The following is a 19,691-nucleotide window of genomic DNA, read 5'->3' on the forward strand; positions in this document are numbered from 1 at the left end:
ATTTTCATTGCCTATGAATCCCTCGTGCCCTGGGATCCATACCAGTTGCACTCTGTTTTGCCTTCCAAGCTGGTTCAGAGCTTGGACGCCATTATATACCAGTCTAGAGTCCACTCTGTGCGATTCAAGCGCTTTGAGTGCCGCCTGACTGTCGCTGAGTATATAGATATTCTTCCCTTGGGTTTGCCTAACTATATTCTCATGCACGCAGGCAATTATAGCGAAAGTCTCAGCTTGGAAGACAGTGGCGTAATTGCCCATGCTTATACTACTACTAAAGTCATTTGCATAAATGCCTGCTCCCGTACCAGATTCTGTCTTAGACCCATCTGTGTACCATATGATGTCGTTTTCATCAGGGATTGGTGCTTCAAGACCTTCGGTCCATTCTGCCCTTGTTGGAATTTTAACGTTAAAATTCTTATGGAATACAAACTTGGGTTGCATTTTATCGCAGCCCATGTTCGTAATCCTTTTCACGAAATTGTCGCATTCCATGTTTGTGTGCTTGGTCTTTGGCTTGCTATCGCTCCAGAGGCCTGTTAGGGCCAACCTGTGTAACGATTTCCGCGCCTCAGATTGTATCACTAGGTGTAACGGTGGAAGGTCTAGCAGTACCTCCATCGCCGCGGTTGGCGTCGTTCTAAACGCACCAGTAATAGCCATGCATGCCGTTCTTTGTATTTTCATAAGGGCATCCCTGCATGTTCTCTTTAGTGTCCTTGGCCACCATGCCAGGCATCCGTACAAGATGATTGGTCTTACCATCATGGTATAGATCCATCTTAGTACCTTGGGGTTTAGACCCCACGTTTTGCCATAAGCCGATCTACACATTCCAAACACTCTAAGTGCCTTGGTGATTGTGAGTTCGACATGCTTTCTCCAGTTCAGTTCTTTATCAAGTGTTACGCCTAGATATTTCACTTCATTGGACATTTCCAGGACCCTTCCATAAAGCTTCAGCTGCTTCATGCCATTAAGGGTCTTTTTCCTGGTAAACGGTATTACCACTGTTTTGCCTGGGTTTATGGAGAGTTGATGACAGTTGCACCATCTCTCCACTTGCTTCAGTGCTTTATTCATGATTTCCGATACTGTTCCCGGGAATTTTCCGTTTACAAGAATCACTAAATCATCTGCATACCCTACCGTATGTATTGGGCCTTTGTTTAGTTCTTCCAACAGTGAGTTAACTACCAGACTCCAGAGAGTTGGTGAGAGAACCCCACCCTGTGGGCAACCTTTCGTAGCCGTAGCTAGTATTTCGTCTCCCATAAGGGAGGATGTTATTAGTCGGCTATTTAGCATAGTACCAATCCATCTACAGATTGTCGGCTCTATGCCATGTTTAGATGCTGCAATACTGATTGCCTGATACGTGGTGCGGTCGAATGCCCCCTCCACGTCTAGAAAAGTAGCCAGACATAGTTCTTTGTTTTCTATCGCCTGTTCCGCTCTGGTTGTCACCAGGTGTAGTGCCGTTTCAGTCGATTTACCCGGCTGGTACGCACACTGCAATTGGTGCAGTGGATGCCTCTTAAGAGGACCATCCCTTATGTGTCTGTCTACCAGTTTCTCCAGTGTTTTGAGGAAAAACGATGACAGACTTATCGGCCTGTATGATTTGGCTTCTGTGTAATCTGCTTTGCCTGGTTTAGGCAAATACGTTACTTTTACCATCCTCCATACACGCGGCACGTGTCCGAAGGCTATACACGCTCTGTACAATCTACCTAAGTGCGGTATTAGTACATTGGCGCCCTCTTGTAGTAGTATGGGGTAGATTCCATCTGGCCCCGGGGCTTTGTATGGTTGAAATGTGGATAGTGCCCATTGTATCTTATCGTGATCTACTACCTTTTTAGACGTGTCCCAGTTGTACCTGGTTGTGCTAATGGATTGTTCCATTGCACTGTTTACTACATCGTCCGTTACGCTCTGATGTATTATCGAGCCTGGGAAGTGTGTGTTACACATAACTTTAAGGGTTTCGAGCCCCGTTTCAGTCATTCCTCCGTCACTTCTTCTAATGGAAGTAAGTGGGACTGACTTCGTTGCGGCTAGTGCCTTTGTGAGTCTCATGCCTTCCGGTATGGACCTGATTTGATCGCAATGGTTCATCCATGCTTTCCTTTTTGCTTTCCTCACGGCTTTGCTGTATTCCGTGAGTTTCTGCGCGTAATGCTCAAAGTCATTGGTCCTTTTAGCATCATTGAAGACAGCCCTGGTTTCCCTCCGGAGTTTAGCAATCTCCGGGTTCCACCAAGGCGCCTTCTTCGCCAGGATTTTCTTTTCCGGGCAGTTGTTTGACCAAGCTGTGCAGACAGCTTGTACTATTCTGTCTGTTTCAAGTTCTATGTCAATAATAGAGTTTAACTTGCCTTTAGGGTCTCCCAGTTCCACCTTCAGGTCGCTTTTGAACGCTAACCAGTTGGTGTTTCTGGGATTCCGTTTGCGTATAGTTCCTAATTCGATTTTAGTCTTATACCTGAAGCATATATATCTGTGGTCCGATAAAGAAATCTCCCCAGAGACATGCCATGAGCTGATCTTATTACTCGCGTTGTTGGACGCTAGCGTTATATCAATAACCTCACCCCGCCTCGCATTGACGAATGGGGCATTTCATATGAAGCGGACAGGAAAAAAAAAGTGAGGTTCCCGAATTTGTTTATATTTGGTTTAGTTCTTCTTCTAGTAGGTATAAAACCGGACGCCAAATATTTTTTATATATGACGTTTATTTTAAAAATTATGAGCTTTTCAAAAATTACCGTAATTGAAATTCCGATTTTTTTAAACTCGAATATCGAATAATTAAAACATATAACTTATTATTAAACCAAGCGTTTTGTATAGAATTTTTAAAGATCTTTTCAGCGAAGAAATCAATTTTGAAAAATAAATAAAAAATAATGGTTAAAACCGGAAGTAAACTTTTCGTAACCATTTTTCGAAAACTTTGACCAGTTTTTTTTTATTTATTTTTATCTCAAAATATAACCCTAAGTATGTACAAAATACACTAGAAGTTGCAGAATGGGATCTCCATTGGTTAAGACAATAGGTCAATAAATGTACATACATGTCGCCCTGAGTGCGACGTACCGTACTGGTATACAAACATATAGCAGCTGTTTAGCTTATTAGAACATGTATTCAGTAAGACTGCTGGTAAATTCTAATCATAACATAATGAAATAAGAAAGTCAACAATTCTAACCAGTTTTTTTATAATTTTTATTACTTAAGAGCTGAAAGAGACTATCGATGAAGGGAAATCATCGTACAGTGTGATTTTGCAGAAAATTACAGTTTCGTAGTCCAAGATTCTGCCCAATCGTTTCATTGGAATAACGACCAAGCTACACTCCTAACTTCGGTTTATTACTATAGAGATGGCACTGAAATAAAACACGGCAGCATTGTCATGATTTCCGATGACTTAAAACATGACACAGCTACCTATTATGCTTACCAAATATTACTGCACAAGCACCTTTCAGAAAAAGAAATATTTGCATCTAAAATCACATACATAACCGATGGTACCTCACAACATTTTAAAAATAGGTTTAACTTTGTTAATCTTATTCATTACAAGGATGATTTTAATACGAATGCAGAGGCACATATTCACGCAACATCTCGGAGGGAACCTGAAACGTTTGGCGAGGCGTGCAAGTTTGCAGTTACCTCCAAGTAGATCAATAATTTCACCAATGCGATTGTATGACTGGGCAAAATCATCTTTGAAGCAAACGGCAATCTACTATTGCTCTAAAGACGATATTCAACGTCAGAGGATATTTTTGCAGGCCAGGTTTGATTCCGCAGTCACGATTCCAGGAACAAAAAAGTTTTATGCGTTTATTCCAAAAACTGACTGTCTTCTTGTAAAAAGAACGAGCTCTAGCATAGATTCTTATTGTAAAATAATAAAAATTATGAAATAAACTGGTTAGAATTGTTGACTTTCTTATTTCTTATTTCATTATGTTATGATTAGAATTTACCAGCAGTCTTACTGAATACATGTTCTTATAAGCTAAACAGCTGCTATATGTATGTATACCAGTACGGTACGTCGCACTCAGGGCGACATGTATGTACATTTATTGACCTATTGTCTTAACCAATGGAGATCCCATTCTGCAACTTCTAGTGTATTTTGTACATACTTAGGGCTATATTTTGAGATAAAAAAAAATTAAAAAAAACTGGTCAAAGTTTTCGAAAAATGGTTTCGAAAAGTTTACTTCCGGTTTTAACCATTATTTTTTATTTATTTTTCAAAATTGATTTCTTCGCTGAAAAGATCTTTAAAAATTCTATACAAAACGCTTGGTTTAATAATAAGTTATATGTTTTAATTATTCGATATTCGAGTTTAAAAAAATCGGAATTTCAATTACGGTAATTTTTGAAAAGCTCATAATTTTTAAAATAAACGTCATATATAAAAAATATTTGGCGTCCGGTTTTATACCTACCAGAAGAAGAACTAAACCAAATATAAACAAATTCGGGAACCTCACTTTTTTTTTCCTGTCCGCTTCATATGAAATGCCCCGAATGTCGGTTCATTGCCTTTATTTAATATTTGTAAAGAGGAGCTTACCAGAAAATCCAGTACCTTCTCCCCTCTTCTGTTGACACCTGAGCTCCCCCAGATGACGTGGTGTGCATTTGCGTCGCAGCCGATGACCAGGTCGGTGTTCACCTGGCTGCCGTAGATAGCAAGATCCCTCAGTTGCCCAGTGATTGGATCCGCTGCCTCGTAGGGAAGGTAGGCTGATGAGATGATTAGCGCCTTGCCCCCCCCCTTGTTTTGGATCTTGACCGTGGTCAGATCCCTGGAACAGAAAGCATGTAGAAGCATAGCGTTAATGCCATTTTTAACATAGATACATGTCCTCATAGTACTCTCAGGACAAACATATAACAATGTCCCGCCAGTACCGTTTAAGCCTCTTATCTCGCCTTTGTAAATATATGGTTCTTGAATAAGAGCAATATCGAATTTATCGCTTTTTAGCTGCCTAGCCAGAAGGGCAGTGGCTGCTTTATTGTGCTGAAGATTTATCTGTACGCACCTTAAGCCCTCCATTGCGGCGTTTATTGTTTGGTGGTGCTGAGATCAGCAGCCACCTCCTGGACCGTGTCGTCGAAGGACATGGGTGACATGGTACTCTCCAGGTAGAGTTCCGCCAGACCACGCAGATCCTCTGAGCCCGCCATCGATGAAATCGGTGACGATGCTCGAGTCATGCACAGTCCGGCATGGTCCTCTCCCAGCTGCACCATGTCCCCCGCCTCCTCCGGCTGGTCCTTAGCCACCTCCACAGGTGCGTCACCGGCTGGTGGCGCCTCCCATCCCGGGGCCCCCCCTGTCGCCACAGCGACCGTAGCCTTCTGGGCTACCTCACCCCCCTCTCCCCCCACCCCACCCGGCTCGACCTCAGCCCCCCCAGGCCCCTGCTCCCGCGCTTCCTCCAGAAGCTTGAAGTGGCTGGTGTCGAGCCCCGAGTGCAGAACGTAGCCGGCCTCCTTGATGACGGCGGCCGACACCCGGTCCATCAGTACGATTCGCCTAGTGCTCGGCCCCGACCCCACGGTGTCGACTACCTTCCACTCGCATGTGCGCAGCCTAGGGTTCCTCCTCTGCAGCACCCTGAGGGCCCTCGCGATGTCCTGACTGCCATCGACCACCGTTTTCCAGGCCATCTTGACCGGTTTCGGCAGATCTTTGGCACTCACGACCTTTAGGCGCAGCCCGGCAATCTCCCCACCTCCGATTACCGTGCTGAGCCATGCCGCGGATTCCCTCCCCTTGCAGGTGACGTTGAGCGCGCCCCCCACGAGGTTGCCGAGTGTGATGTCGGGCATAGGCTCTGCGGCCTCATCCAGAAATAGGAGCAGAGCTCCTACGATGGCCGGCATATGCTCCTGCATCACTTTCTCGGCAGGGAAGGCCACTGGGACGATGGCCATCTTCTCGCTCGCCGTGACTTCCGCGAACGATCCCCCCACCCTCGTTCTCTTGCAGTCACCAGCGAGCAGAGATGAGTCGCCACTGGCCCCCAGTGACCAAATATCCATCTCAGTCATGGAACCCTTGAAAAACTCAAGTTCCATTTTGTAGATTCTAGTGTGTGTAGTGTTGCTTCTCAGCGGCCAGAATGGCGTTCTCGCGTTAAGTTGAGCGTAAAGAACTTTGAAGACGCTCGTCTCACTGATCTTGATGCGAAACGTCAGATACGTAAATCCCGGCCAAAACCCTCCTATAATTATATGTACAATAATTCTGGTCAACTTTACTGCCCCACCTGCGATAGAGTTTTTAAAAGTAAGTTCGGCTTTGCCAGCCATATCAGAGCTCACGCTCGTAATTAGCTAGGGTCGCCGTTGCCGACTACGGCATGGATAAATTGCCCTGCCCATTGCCGTTTGCAATGGCAAATGGCAATATTCTAATAACCTTTATCTTTTTCCAGCAACAATATGGCATGGAGGAGGATGAAGAAGGCTACACAAACCGCGCCAGCAACAGCCTGAAGCGCGCCGTGTATTCCGGAGCCCTGTCCGTAGCAGGATACTACGAGAGGAGCGTAGGCCTCCGGCGTGCCTCGGCCTCAGGCCTCGACACCGGTTCGTCTAGAACCAGTGGTAAGATGTTAATTGAAGCTAACTGTGTATTCCGGGGTCCTGTCTGTAGCAGGAAACTAGGTACATACGAGAGGAGCGTAGGCCTCCGGTGTGTCTCATATTCCGGACTTGACACCGGCTCGTCTACAACCAGTGGTAAGAGGTTAATTGAAGCTAACTCGAGATGTATGGAAAATGTACTTAAGTGACAAATCAAGTAAGGGTTAAATAATTGGCTTTTTTAATGGCTATGTACTTAATGTATGTTTTAGATTAATTGAAATATTTAATTTGTTAAATAATTGAAATTGATTTTATTTATAATTCTTTATTTTGTAAGTACAATGTATACCAATAACGTTATGTGTTCCTAATGGCTATGTATTTAATGTATGTTGTGATTTTTTGTAATGTTTAATTTGAATTCTGTACAACTGTACTTTTTTGACATTCATAAGTGCATTATATTAATGCCTAAATTGAAAAATAAAGAATTGAATTGAATTGAATTGAATTGAACTGTGTATTCTGAGGCCCTGCCTGTATTAGGATACTACTAGAGGAGCGTAGGCCTCCGGCGTGCCTCGGCCTCGGGCCTCGACACCGGTTCGTCTAGAACCAGTGGTAAGAGGATAATTGAAGCTAATTGTGTATTCTACGGCCCTGTCTGTATCAGGATACTACGAGAGGAGCGTAGGCCTCCGGCGTGCCTCGGCCTCGGGCCTCGACACCGGTTCGTTTAGAACCAGTGGTAAGAGGTTAATTGAAGCTAACTGTGTATTCTGAGGCCCTGCTGATTAGGATACTACTAGAGGAGCGTAGGCCTCCGGCGCGCCTCGGCTTCCTAGCCTGTCTGTAGCATGAAATTTTGTTACTAAACTAATAAAATTATAACAAATTTGAATACAATTTCTCAATTTCGTAACAAAGATAACGTACAATCAGCCTATTCATACAACTCTCTGCACCAGGTCCTGTCTATTTTCTCATCCAATAAATATCTTTTCACCACACCAAAAGGCTCTCTTGAATATTCAAAAAGCCATAGCAAAGTTGCATTTTATTCACATATGCGGCATAGTAATCAAATGCAAATTTTGAGTGGTTTCCTTATGTTTGCTGGTTGAATTGACTTTTAAATGATGATTTTGAATGATAGAATATTTAAATAACATTCATTTGGATTTGATTTTGTTTGAAAATTTTTGGTTTTCACTCGGGGGCAAATTTTGTTTAACCCTCGTGCTTTGAAACCTTCGCAACGGTCAAGATTCCATTCGAACCACTCGCTACGGTCGTGGTTCAATTTTGGAATCTTTCGCTCGCTCGGGTATCAATATTAGCACGAGCGGACAACAACTTTGCCCCCTTGTAAAACAAATAACTATTATCCTTAGGTATCTTGGAGAGGATAATAGTCCTGAACGCCCAGAACCAGAGCATCGTGAAGACCTACCTCTGCAGCGCCGTGGACCACTACGCGAGTACCTATGGCGACCGCGGCTGGGGATGTGGCTATAGGTCTGTACTACATTCGTTAAATTTTTTAGGATACTCAAAAATAAAATAACCCTTTTGACCCCATAGGATGTTATTGTGTTAAAGATTGTTCATACAGTATGTTTTTTAAACATTGTCTTAGCACTAATTAAACATTATTTCTCTTCAGGAATATGCAAATGCTCCTCTCCTCCTTAATGCGGAACCCTGAATACAGCAAACTCCTCAGCTGTATGACAGAACAAGATGGTGAATGTGCGCCGTCCATACCGCGGCTACAACTCCTAGTAGAGCGGGCGTGGCAGATGGGGTTCGACACACAGGTACAGCGGTGGCTAACAACCACACAGCCCGCACAGTATGGCTATATACCCCGAATACAGCAAACTCCTCAGCTGTATGACAGAACAAGATGGTGAATGCGCGCCGTCCATACCGCGGCTACAACTCCTAGTAGAGCGGGCGTGGCAGATGGGGTTCGACACACAGGTACAGCGGTGGCTAACAACCACACAGCCGTCAGTATGGCTATATACCCCGAATACAGCAAACTCCTCAGCTGTATGACAGAACAAGATGGTGAATGTGCGCCGTCCATACCGCGGCTACAACTCCTAGTAGAGCGGGCGTGGCAGATGGGGTTCGACACACAGGTACAGCGGTGGCTAACAACCACACAGCCGTCAGTATGGCTATATACCCCGAATACAGCAAACTCCTCAGCTGTATGACAGAACAAGATGGTGAATGTGCGCCGTCCATACCGCGGCTACAACTCCTAGTAGAGCGGGCGTGGCAGATGGGGTTCGACACACAGGTACAGCGGTGGCTAACAACCACACAGCCGTCAGTATGGCTATATACCCCGAATACAGCAAACTCCTCAGCTGTATGACAGAACAAGATGGTGAATGTGCGCCGTCCATACCGCGGCTACAACTCCTAGTAGAGCGGGCGTGGCAGATGGGGTTCGACACACAGGTACAGCGGTGGCTAACAACCACACAGCCGTCAGTATGGCTATATACCCCGAATACAGCAAACTCCTCAGCTGTATGACAGAACAAGATGGTGAATGTGCGCCGTCCATACCGCGGCTACAACTCCTAGTAGAGCGGGCGTGGCAGATGGGGTTCGACACACAGGTAATGATGCTTTTTAGGGTTCCGTACCCAAAGGGTAAAAATGGGACCCACAAATGGGACTAAGACTCCACTGTCCGTCTGTCTGTCACCAGGCTGTATCTCATGACATGAACCGTGATAGCTAGACAGTTGAAATTTTCACAGATGATGTATTTCTGTTGCCGCTATAAAAACTAATACATACCAAAAAATATAATAAAATAAATATTTAAGTGGGGCTCCCATACAACAAACGTGATTTTTTTGCCGTTTTTTGCGTAATGGTACGGGTTCCGGTTTTTTTTATTTATTAAAGGCGGGTGTTTATTTCTTAACAGTACATATGGTGCTACTTTACCGCCCTAGTGCGATAATTAGCACAATAAGTGCCTTGTCGAAAATTTAAAGGGCCATGTGTACCTATTTTAAAACGTACAATACACGTGCGAAAAGGTATTTCGCAACTCGTGTCGATTTATGTCCACTCGTTGCGAATTTCCTACTTTTCGCACGTGTATCGTAATGTACTATTATAATTGCAGGGCTCGGAGCAGCTGGGCTGTAAACTACATAACACTCGCAAGTGGATCGGCGCCTGCGAAGTTGTCACCGTACTCTCTTCGCTAAGGATACGGTGAGCAACTTGGAAATCAATATTTTAAATTTTATATTAAAGGGAAAAATTGAAAAAGTTACGCTTCCGGCAGGACTTGAACCCGCATCCTCCACAATCCGTGTGTTGCTCTTAACTAATTGAGCTACGGAAGCCTACCAGGACATCGCAAATCTTTCCATTCCTTCCCAAGCATACACGCCTTTGGGGTGGCGTATAGCGACATCTACCGAAAGACGATTACATCTTTTAACGGCACCAATTATTTTTACCTAAAACGTACAATAATCATCCGTGTGGACAGTGGCGCCGCTCTGACGGCTATGGAATACTTTAGTTGTTTGGCAATAAATAAAATACATTTATAAATAAATAAATATTAGGGGACACCTTACACATATCAACCTAGCCCCAAACCAGGGATGTTGCGAATATCCTCAACCGCGGAACTTCCGCATTATTTTCAACATCCGCATCCGCATAAAATCGATGCGGAGTTTAATGCGGATGAGGATGTGGAACAGGTCGGTACAGGAACGTCTTAGCATCGGCGTAAGTGACGACTGCTAGGTAATTTAGTTTATTTAGTCATTAGCCAAAAAAAAACCTATTAGAAATGAGCAGTCAAGCGTGAGTGGGACTTAATCGGCATCCGCAACATCCCTGCTCCAAACTAAGAAAAGCTTGTACTATGGGTGCTAGGTGACGATATACATACTTATATAGATAAATACATACAGATCTAGTGCATAATTGTTTTCCTTCGTATTTTCTCGTATTCGTATTAGTCATGCTACTTCAGTCAACCTCAGTACTTTTTGTACCGAGACTGACTGAAATAGCAAGACACGTCCGTACGTTTCCGTGAAAATACGACGGAAAACGATTATGCATTATATCTGTACTTATATGCATAGAAAACCACCATCACCACCAAACAACTTTTACAATGGAACGTCACATTATGTGACATATTCGTGAACGTCACATATTCTAAACAGAATAGAATAGTTTTTTATTCGTAAACACACAGACAATACACATAATTACACAAAAAGAATATAGTGAAAATAAAGTGTCACGAAATGCCCCCATCTCAGCATGTTGCTGGCCACTTCCAGCGCTGATCTTCCGATGAGACCATCAAGTGAGAAATAATCACGGAAGCCATAGAGAAAAAAATACATAGAGTGCTCACTCCATACATCAGTTTTAGTACCAAAAAGACTATTAGCATCTAGCATCGAGTAGCGGAACTATCAGTACTGCTACTTGACAATAGATGTAGCACCGACCGGAAAGTCTTATGCTGTTGAGATAAGACTTTCCGGTCGGTGCTACATCTATTGTCAAGTAGCAGTACTGATAGTTCCGCTACTCGATGCTAGATGTAGACACTGAAATTAATAGTCTGAACTGATGTATGGAGTGAGCACTCTATGTATTTTTTCTCTATGCGGAAGCTAACAGACAAAATTAAAGAAACATAATATTTTTACATACATATATGATATTGGAGGCAAATGTAAGATGTATTATCGTCTATAATTTTTTAATCAGATGTCAGCTGATCGATTTCCATAAACCGACGAGTCCAGAGGGCGGCCACCCGGCGCTGCTCGACTGGGTGCTGCGGTACTTCACCGAAGACCCCAACAAGTTCAAGGCGCCTCTATACTTGCAGCACCAAGGTAATACGTCACAGGGACAAGGAAAACGTTTCAAATCTAGAGTTAGACTATAGAGAAAATATAGTAAGACAAGAGTGCTCACTCCATACATCAGTTAGACTATTAATTTCAGTGTCTACATCTAGCATCGAGTAGCGGAACTATCAGTACTGCTACTTGACAATAGATGTAGCACCGACCGGAGAGTCTTATCTCAACAGCATAAGACTTTCCGGTCGGTGCTACATCTATTGTCAAGTAGCAGTACTGATAGTTCCGCTACTCGATGCTAGATGCTAATAGTCTTTTTGGTACTAAAACTGATGTATGGAGTGAGCAATCTATGTATTTTTTTCTCTATGGTTAGACCAAGAAAAATCTGCAACGATTTTGACAGCATACGCAGTGCAAGTGTTATTTATACGTCATCATTTCACAGAAGTTTGACGTTTAAAATAACATTTGCACTGCGTGTGCTATCAAAATCGCTGCAAACTTTTCTTGGTCTAACTCTAACTTTACTTTGAATGCAGTTAAAAATGCAGCCTAATTCTACCTGTCAATTTATTTGACAAATGTGCATTGCGGCTCACTTGTTCATTACTATTATATAGTAATTTAAATTGTTTTATATTTTTTTCCTTATTTTCTCGTAATGCATGTTAATTATAAGATTTTTTTTTAATGATGTGTCCCACCGAGTTTGTTGCCGGTCTCATATTGGGATACTCTCCTTGAGGGGGGGGATTTAAATCTTCTCGGGGCAGAGGTGTAGGGTTGGAGCCGGTGTAGCTTTATTTGACGTTCATAAGCGCATTGTAATTATGCCTACTTGAATAAACTATCTTTCATCTTTATTTTTATTAAGCAAAATTTGAGACGCAAATACACATTGGACCGAGATATTGGACAGATAGAATACCATCCTGTTACAAATCGCCATAAAAACAAATCAATTGTTTAATAAAAGTTGGCATAGTAGTTTTGGCTTAAGAGGCCTTATTCCTTAGAGCGTTCACCGATTTCACGAAATAACACTCGATAGATGGCGTTGGCGCTCGGTACGCGAGCGCCGGCAAAGTTAAGCGCGTTTCAACGCAGGCGAGAATAATATTGATACTTTTCAATTTAATTGCAAAGTAACATTATTTTTAGCGTTATATTGGCACTCTTTATTTTATTTTATAAGCATGGTAGTAGTCAATAGAGTGGATGTGTTGGGATAATATATAACCAGAGGCGAGTAAATAATAACAATATTTACCTCTGGCATGGAATTATTGTGACAATCACTCTTCTTATGAATAAGGTGTATTCGGGTATTTCCGAATGAACGAATAGTGGCGGATAATTCCGAAAGCTGACTCTTACTACAACGGAATATGAGTGATTTTACAATGATTTTCGGAATTACCCGAATAAACCTTACTACTAATATTCGTCATTGTAGTAGTGTTGTATTTTCAAACTTCTTTAGCGGCGCTGTGCACTTTTTGAGGTGGGGAAAAAATGTTAAACTCGCGACAGATCACGTGACCGTAAGACGGACACGTGACCTGATCAAAAAACTGTTACAATGTTATTGAGTTTTTCTTTATTGATTTAAATGCCATCTAGTGAGTTTCCCTCTAACCGGTATTAATATAACTCGAGTACCAACAGTGATGTGCTTAGGGGTTTCAAGTAATGCGACGAAATAACGCTAGATGGCATTAACATCAATTATACATAGTGCTGCAGACATTTTGCACTAGTCATTGAGTTTTCACTTCTGCCGGCACTCCCGGAGTGCAACCCGTTGTTTTTTTTTTACAAACCATGACAAACCATGCGTTTTGTTTACATTTTTGCTGCCCACAAATTGTCGTCTTTTTGTACTATTTCTGTTTTTAGGGGAAAGTCGGGGCCCGTCCATACTGCAAATAAACATGTTTCTTTATTTGTGATATGCAACTGGCCCTATCTGTTAAAACCAGTCATTGTTTTTATTTAAAACCATGATACCGTTGACTACATTCCACATTTTTTTTTGTTTGATGGCCTCGTCGGGGTCAATACCGAAATCCGATTATTTATATTATGCCATCTTCGCTCCACTCCATTAAGATACCCTGGACAGAGGGCCTACCGCGAACCACGTTCGACGTGTTACCTCCCTGTCACACTTACGTACGAATTTACAAGTGCGACAGAGAGGCAACACGTCGAACGTGGTTCGCGGTAGGCGCTCAGGCCTATGGAACTCTCCGCGCGAGCACGGATTTATACCTACGAATCTCTTCCCGTTCACGGTAGAAAATCAAGCTAGTTGGTCGCCGGCGCTCGAATATGCCAAAATGTATGCGAAATAAATGTCTTCTTCACGAACAAATAACACATGTTGTAGTGTGGAATTGTGGATGGATGCAGAAACAAAAAAAAACTAATAAAAAAATCCGTGTTTGCTCTACCGATTGATAGGAAAAGTAACTATTAGACGTTCTCAATATAAGTACTTATACCAATTTTTTTTACGATAGTCGCAAGCTACGTAGTAAACACTACGGTTACTGTAGGGAGATATGACCTTTTAAAATATTTCGCAGTCACTCATCATAATAAATAATAAAATAAGGAATAAATAAATAAACAAATAAATAAATAAATATTAGAGCACATTTTACACAAATTGACTAAGCCCCACGGTAAGCTCTAGGGCTTGTGTTGTGGGTACTTAGACAACGATATATATAATATACAAATACTTAAATACATAGAAAACAACCATGACTCAGGAACAAATATCTAGGATAGGAAAAACCCTAACTTAAGACAAAAGATAAATAAAGAGAATAATAAAATAAATTTATAAGTAATTAATAATGATAAAAGGAATATTATAATTATTAATTACTTATTGCAACTTATCTTGCTCATAGTTATTTTACAATTAATAAAACTTATATTTGTACCTTAGGTAAGTAGGTAGGTATCTTTCATACAATCTATAGTTTAGGTAAGTAGGTAGGTACTTATTTGTAAAATAATTTCTAAGCGTCGGCAACCCTAGCTTTGTGCCGGTGCGCGCGGTGCGGGGAGCGGTGCGTTGAAGGTCATTCCATTGTATTTTTGTGTAGGTATTAAAACGGTAGGCATTTGAGTTTTCTTTGAGAGATAAGTATCTGTTCGTAAGAACTATAATATAGCCCTGTGCCCTGGACCTCATCTAGATCGATGGTACTCGTCAGGGCAAAGCTATTGAGCCCAAACACGATATAGTTATGATGAGTAGATAAGGAGTTCTGGTGACCAACTCCTGACTCCATTATGAGAACCTGGACCTCATCTAGATAGATGGTGCTCGTCAAGGCAAATCGAATGCGTCCAAACACGATGGAGTTATGATAAGTAGATTAGGAGTTCTGGTGACCAACTCCTGACTCCATCATGAGACCCTGGACCTCATCTAGATAGATGGTGCTCGTCAGGACAAATCTAATAATCCTAAATACGATGGAGTTATGATGAGTAGATTAGGAGTTCTGGTGACCGACTCCTGACTCCATCATGAGACCCTGGACCTCCTCAAGATATATAGTGCTCGTCAGGGCAAATCTAATGAGCCCAAACACGATGGAGTGATAATATGTAGATTAGGAGTTCTGGTGACCAACTCCTGACTCCATCATGAGAACCTGGACCTCATCTAGAACGAAGGTGCTCGTCGAGGCAAATCTATTGAGCCCAAACACGATGGAGTTATGATGAGTAGATTAGGAGTTCGGTGACCAACTCCTGACTCCATCATGAGAACCTGGACATTATCCAGGTCGTCCGGGTATAATAATAATGCAAAACCTAACCAGTATTCAAGTAACACTGAAAACCTATCACCTAGCGAGAGTCTGTTGTTGAAATTAAATATGGTGTAAAAAATGTACTTATTTGTATCAAGATTTTCTAGTCGCTGTATACAGCACTTCTCGGAACTCTCTGGCTGTTTACGAACGCACCATAGTCACCGAACGCCTGACGATCGAGCACAGGTCCGTCCCCTAAGCCGCCTCGGCGGAGAATGAGCGCGCGGCGTCGGTGCAGCGTGATTTATACGTGTTTTAAAATAATATAAATTTACGGCAAGGTAGGTCCTATAGTTATGATTATTTTTTTATGGGTTAACGTATAGTTATAGTTTGCTATAATATTATTTTTAGGGCAAAATAATAGTACAATTTGCGATAAAAAAATATAATGTAACCCTGTTTTCACCCAAAAAATGAAGAAAGTTCGGAAGGTTAATTATCCATTTTTTTTAATGAATCTTTGATTGTCAATAGTCTTAGCCGCTCGTAAAAGATATGGTTAATTGAATTGTAATCATTTCTGTATCAAATGATTCTTGTTTACTGCAAAATTGAGAACCGAAACGACAGTTCTCACTGCAAATTTTGAAAAAGCCTCCCAAGAAAACTCATTTATTTTAGGTTTAAAAAGAGAAAATGTCAACTTGAACGGTCTTACTTGCTAGTTTAAGAAATGATTATTTAAGTACGTTATCAGTTTTTGAATGAATACTAATAGTTACGTCGTAATCTTGAATGAAAAAGGTAACAGATTGCAAAAAACGCTCGCTTGTAGGACTAAGGACTCTTAATTCGCGCTACGTTTTGTAGTCAGTACCTAACTGAATCGAACGTTGACTTCTGACAGTCAATGTTATCAATCGTAATATGTACGGTGCCGTATAGGGAGCGTGCATGAACTATAGGGGGCAGCATAGGAGCCGTTAATGTAAATGTAAATATGAAGTTAATGATTCCGATGTAGCCTACAAGATGGCACCTATACGGCTACCATCAGTTTGGCACTGACATAAACGCCGTCGAGAACGTAATTTACTTTCTACACATCTCGTTTGCACTTATATGCGAGTACGAGCGAGATGTATAGAAGTATAGAAAGTAAATTACGTTCTCGATAATGTATACGTCAGTTTTGACACTGTCAGTGACTCATGGCACGGGCTCTACTATGCACAATAAAACGTACGAGAACGGTAGATGGCAGCACTTGCTTTGGCAATGTATATGTTTCCAATTCAGGCCACACGATGACAGACCCTCCAAATCGCAAGGTCCTACTTAGGTATTCGAAGTACGAGTTTTTCCTTTACTATACTTTACAGCTTTTCTACTGCTAATAACCCTAAAGATAGAATAACTGTTTGTTTCCAGGGCACTCTCGGACGATAATAGGCTACGAGAAACATAAAGACGGCAAGGCTACGTTGCTGGTGCTCGACCCCTCACACTCGCCGGCACAAGTGAGTTGTCATGTCATCTATAGGTAGATGTCCACAGGGCCGCATCACACGTAACCACAGAATAAATAATAGTACTAAGTACAGAAGACTCACTCTCTAATAAAACGCGTCTGTTACGAGCAGCACAGATATGGCCGCTAGGTGGCGACAGCACCACGCGCGGCTTATGGCTTTCCCCAAAATTGGGGCCGAACGGATGTACTTTTAGCTACCTGTAGCAAAGCGACGAAATCGCGGAGTGAGACACGCCTGGTATAGGCAGACGTCCACAGGGCCGCATCACACGCAACGGATTTTAGTATTCTTTGTATTTGCTAGGTGCTGCCCGCCTTTTGTCGGCTTTTCTACGTTAAATCTTATGGAGTAAAATTAGTTCAAGCGGCTGCCGCTAGTACTAATGTGTGACATTCCTTAAGATTATCTGTGTTTGTGACGATCAGCGCCACTTCTCCCTCCACCGACTTCGGACCTTGCCAATTGAAAGTGACACAAGTGCGTCCACTGATCCGCAGTCCCATGCGATGCTGCTATGTGGACGTCTATAGTTTGTAGCTTTCTAGTAGACCCCGAAGGCTAATCCTATTGTCTATTGTTCAGTAAAACCGCACGTGCTACTTACTTGAAAAAAAAGGTCCTAATTATTCTATTTGGCACCTGAGCGCGGGCTAGTCCAACGCTCAAAAAACCAGTGTAGGTGCGCTCTCCGATAACGCGCCTTTGTTACGCATCTCGATGACACATTTTAGACTGGTTCTGTAGCGTCCGACTCGCCGGCACTCAGTAACCGAAGTACCGATTTTTTATGCAGGTGGTTGTGGCACGTGGCACGAGCGGTTTTTCTTAACAATAGGATTAGCCTTCGGGGTCTATTAGAAAGCTACAAACTATACCTTATATTTGCATCGTATAAGGCATTCACTGCCAGGAATAGGAATAAACTTGTATGACGGTGGACGCACATGTGCGTCGGGGGCAGTGAATGTGATAATAAGTAAGCAAAGAAACAATTGAAAATAATTCGTTGTATTTAAACCATCAGCCAAACACGCCATAGTACGGAAATCCTTTTAGGTTAGATACCAATGCATGTCATGTCTGTATTGTATACGTGTCAATGTATGCGTAACCATGACAAGGTGGAAGAAGAAAAAAATATTATTTACTGACTAGCAACATAACACAATTCTACAGTATTTTGAATTATCTGTCATTGTGCTGAACTGTAGTTTTATGGGAATGAGGTGATTCCGTTCGGAACGGGGTGGTGCCAATGTTATTATATAACCATAGATAGGTTATACTCATACTTGAGGAGCACAAAAAATACTTCCATATTTATTTCCGTGCCTACGAAGAAATCTGTTATTTTTGATTAATTTTCTCATTCCATCCATCTTTGTCACACTCGTTGTTAAACATAAGGTCGTCTCTTTCTCTTTCGGTGTGCGGGAGCTCGTTAGCACGTGCACATTTCATTTCATTTCATTTATTTACTGCAATCCATTTCATTTCATTTTGCATTTCTCGCTTGTCCAGCCGCGTCTAAAGGCAACTTGTCCAATTTGTCACAAATTAAGCGCTTCAATTTTGGAACGCCTATAACCTATCTTGAGTTATAAATCATTGGGTGGTGCGCGTTCTGTATGAAATAATTACAAGGCCGGGCATTACTTCCCTATAATTCCTTGCAGCTTGTGTTCAGAATGCATGTTTTGTTACATGTACAGGTACGACAAGTGCTTCTCGGCAGTATGTGCGCCTGCGCGGCTGCGCTGCGACTGCTACGCCGTGGTTCCCCCGCGCTACGCGCGCGCCAGTACCAGCTGCTCGCCGTCACCAGCGTCATGCGAGACCAACAGGAGTATGAGGTATTTTGCCACGTGTACAGCGTCAAGTGTGTACGCCTGCGCGGCCGCGCTACGACTGCTACGCCGTGGTTCTCCCGCGCTACGCGCGCGTCAGTACTAGCTGCTCGCCGTCACCGGCGTCATGCGAGACCAACAAGAGTATGAGGTATTTTGCCACGTGTACAGGGTCAAGTGTGTACGCCTGCGCGGCTGCGCTGCGACTGCTACGCCGTGGTTCTCCCGCGCTGCGCGCGCGTCAGTACCAGCTGCTCGCCGTCACCGGCGTCATGCGAGACCAACAAGAGTATGAGGTATTTTGCCACGTGTACAGGGCCAAGTGTGTACGCCTGCGCGGCCGCGCTACGACTGCTACGCCGTGGTTCCCCCGCGCTACGCGCGCGCCAGTACCAGCTGCTCGCCGTCACCAGCGTCATGCGAGACCAACAGGAGTATGAGGTATTTTGCCACGTGTACAGCGTCAAGTGTGTACGCCTGCGCGGCCGCGCTACGACTGCTACGCCGTGGTTCTCCCGCGCTGCGCGCGCGTCAGTACCAGCTGCTCGCCGTCACCGGCGTCATGCGAGACCAACAAGAGTATGAGGTATTTTGCCACGTGTACAGGGCCAAGTGTGTACGCCTGCGCGGCCGCGCTACGACTGCTACGCCGTAGTCTCCCGGCAGTGAAAATCCCTCATAGTTTACAAACTACAAACAAAACACATACACATACATACATACACATACATAGTTTACAAAAAAAAAGTATAAGAAAAAGACGTACCTTCTGCCACTCAACAATAAACGTTATCAAATATTAGTTGTTGAAAATATAGCTATCTCCCGCGTAATGTACGACACCATACAGCGCCACTGCGCCATCTACATCAACAGTCAAATTAAAAAAAAAATTACAATAGGGAATCCATATAACGTATACTACAATCTTATAACTAAATTACATTACAATTAAAATTTACAACATTC

The 19,691-nt window shown here is 42.9% G+C and overlaps 1 protein-coding gene across 1 annotated transcript in view; it reads left to right on the forward strand.

Annotated features, from left to right (window-relative positions):
* The window catches only part of LOC134654367 (uncharacterized), a 51,197-nt gene extending 32,035 nt beyond the window's left edge, over nt 1–19,162 (forward strand). The window contains exons 11-18 of the mRNA XM_063509830.1: nt 6,501–6,672; nt 8,049–8,172; nt 8,321–8,474; nt 9,818–9,909; nt 11,449–11,579; nt 16,772–16,860; nt 18,588–18,837; nt 18,894–19,162. Of these exons, the coding sequence (XP_063365900.1) occupies nt 6,501–6,672; nt 8,049–8,172; nt 8,321–8,474; nt 9,818–9,909; nt 11,449–11,579; nt 16,772–16,860; nt 18,588–18,837; nt 18,894–19,162 (1,281 nt within the window). The remainder of the gene's footprint in view (nt 1–6,500; nt 6,673–8,048; nt 8,173–8,320; nt 8,475–9,817; nt 9,910–11,448; nt 11,580–16,771; nt 16,861–18,587; nt 18,838–18,893) is intronic.
* Nucleotides 19,163–19,691: the final 529 nt, after the last annotated feature.

This window comes from Cydia amplana, chromosome 14 (assembly GCF_948474715.1).
Source record: "Cydia amplana chromosome 14, ilCydAmpl1.1, whole genome shotgun sequence".
NCBI classification, from domain to species: domain Eukaryota; kingdom Metazoa; phylum Arthropoda; class Insecta; order Lepidoptera; family Tortricidae; genus Cydia; species Cydia amplana.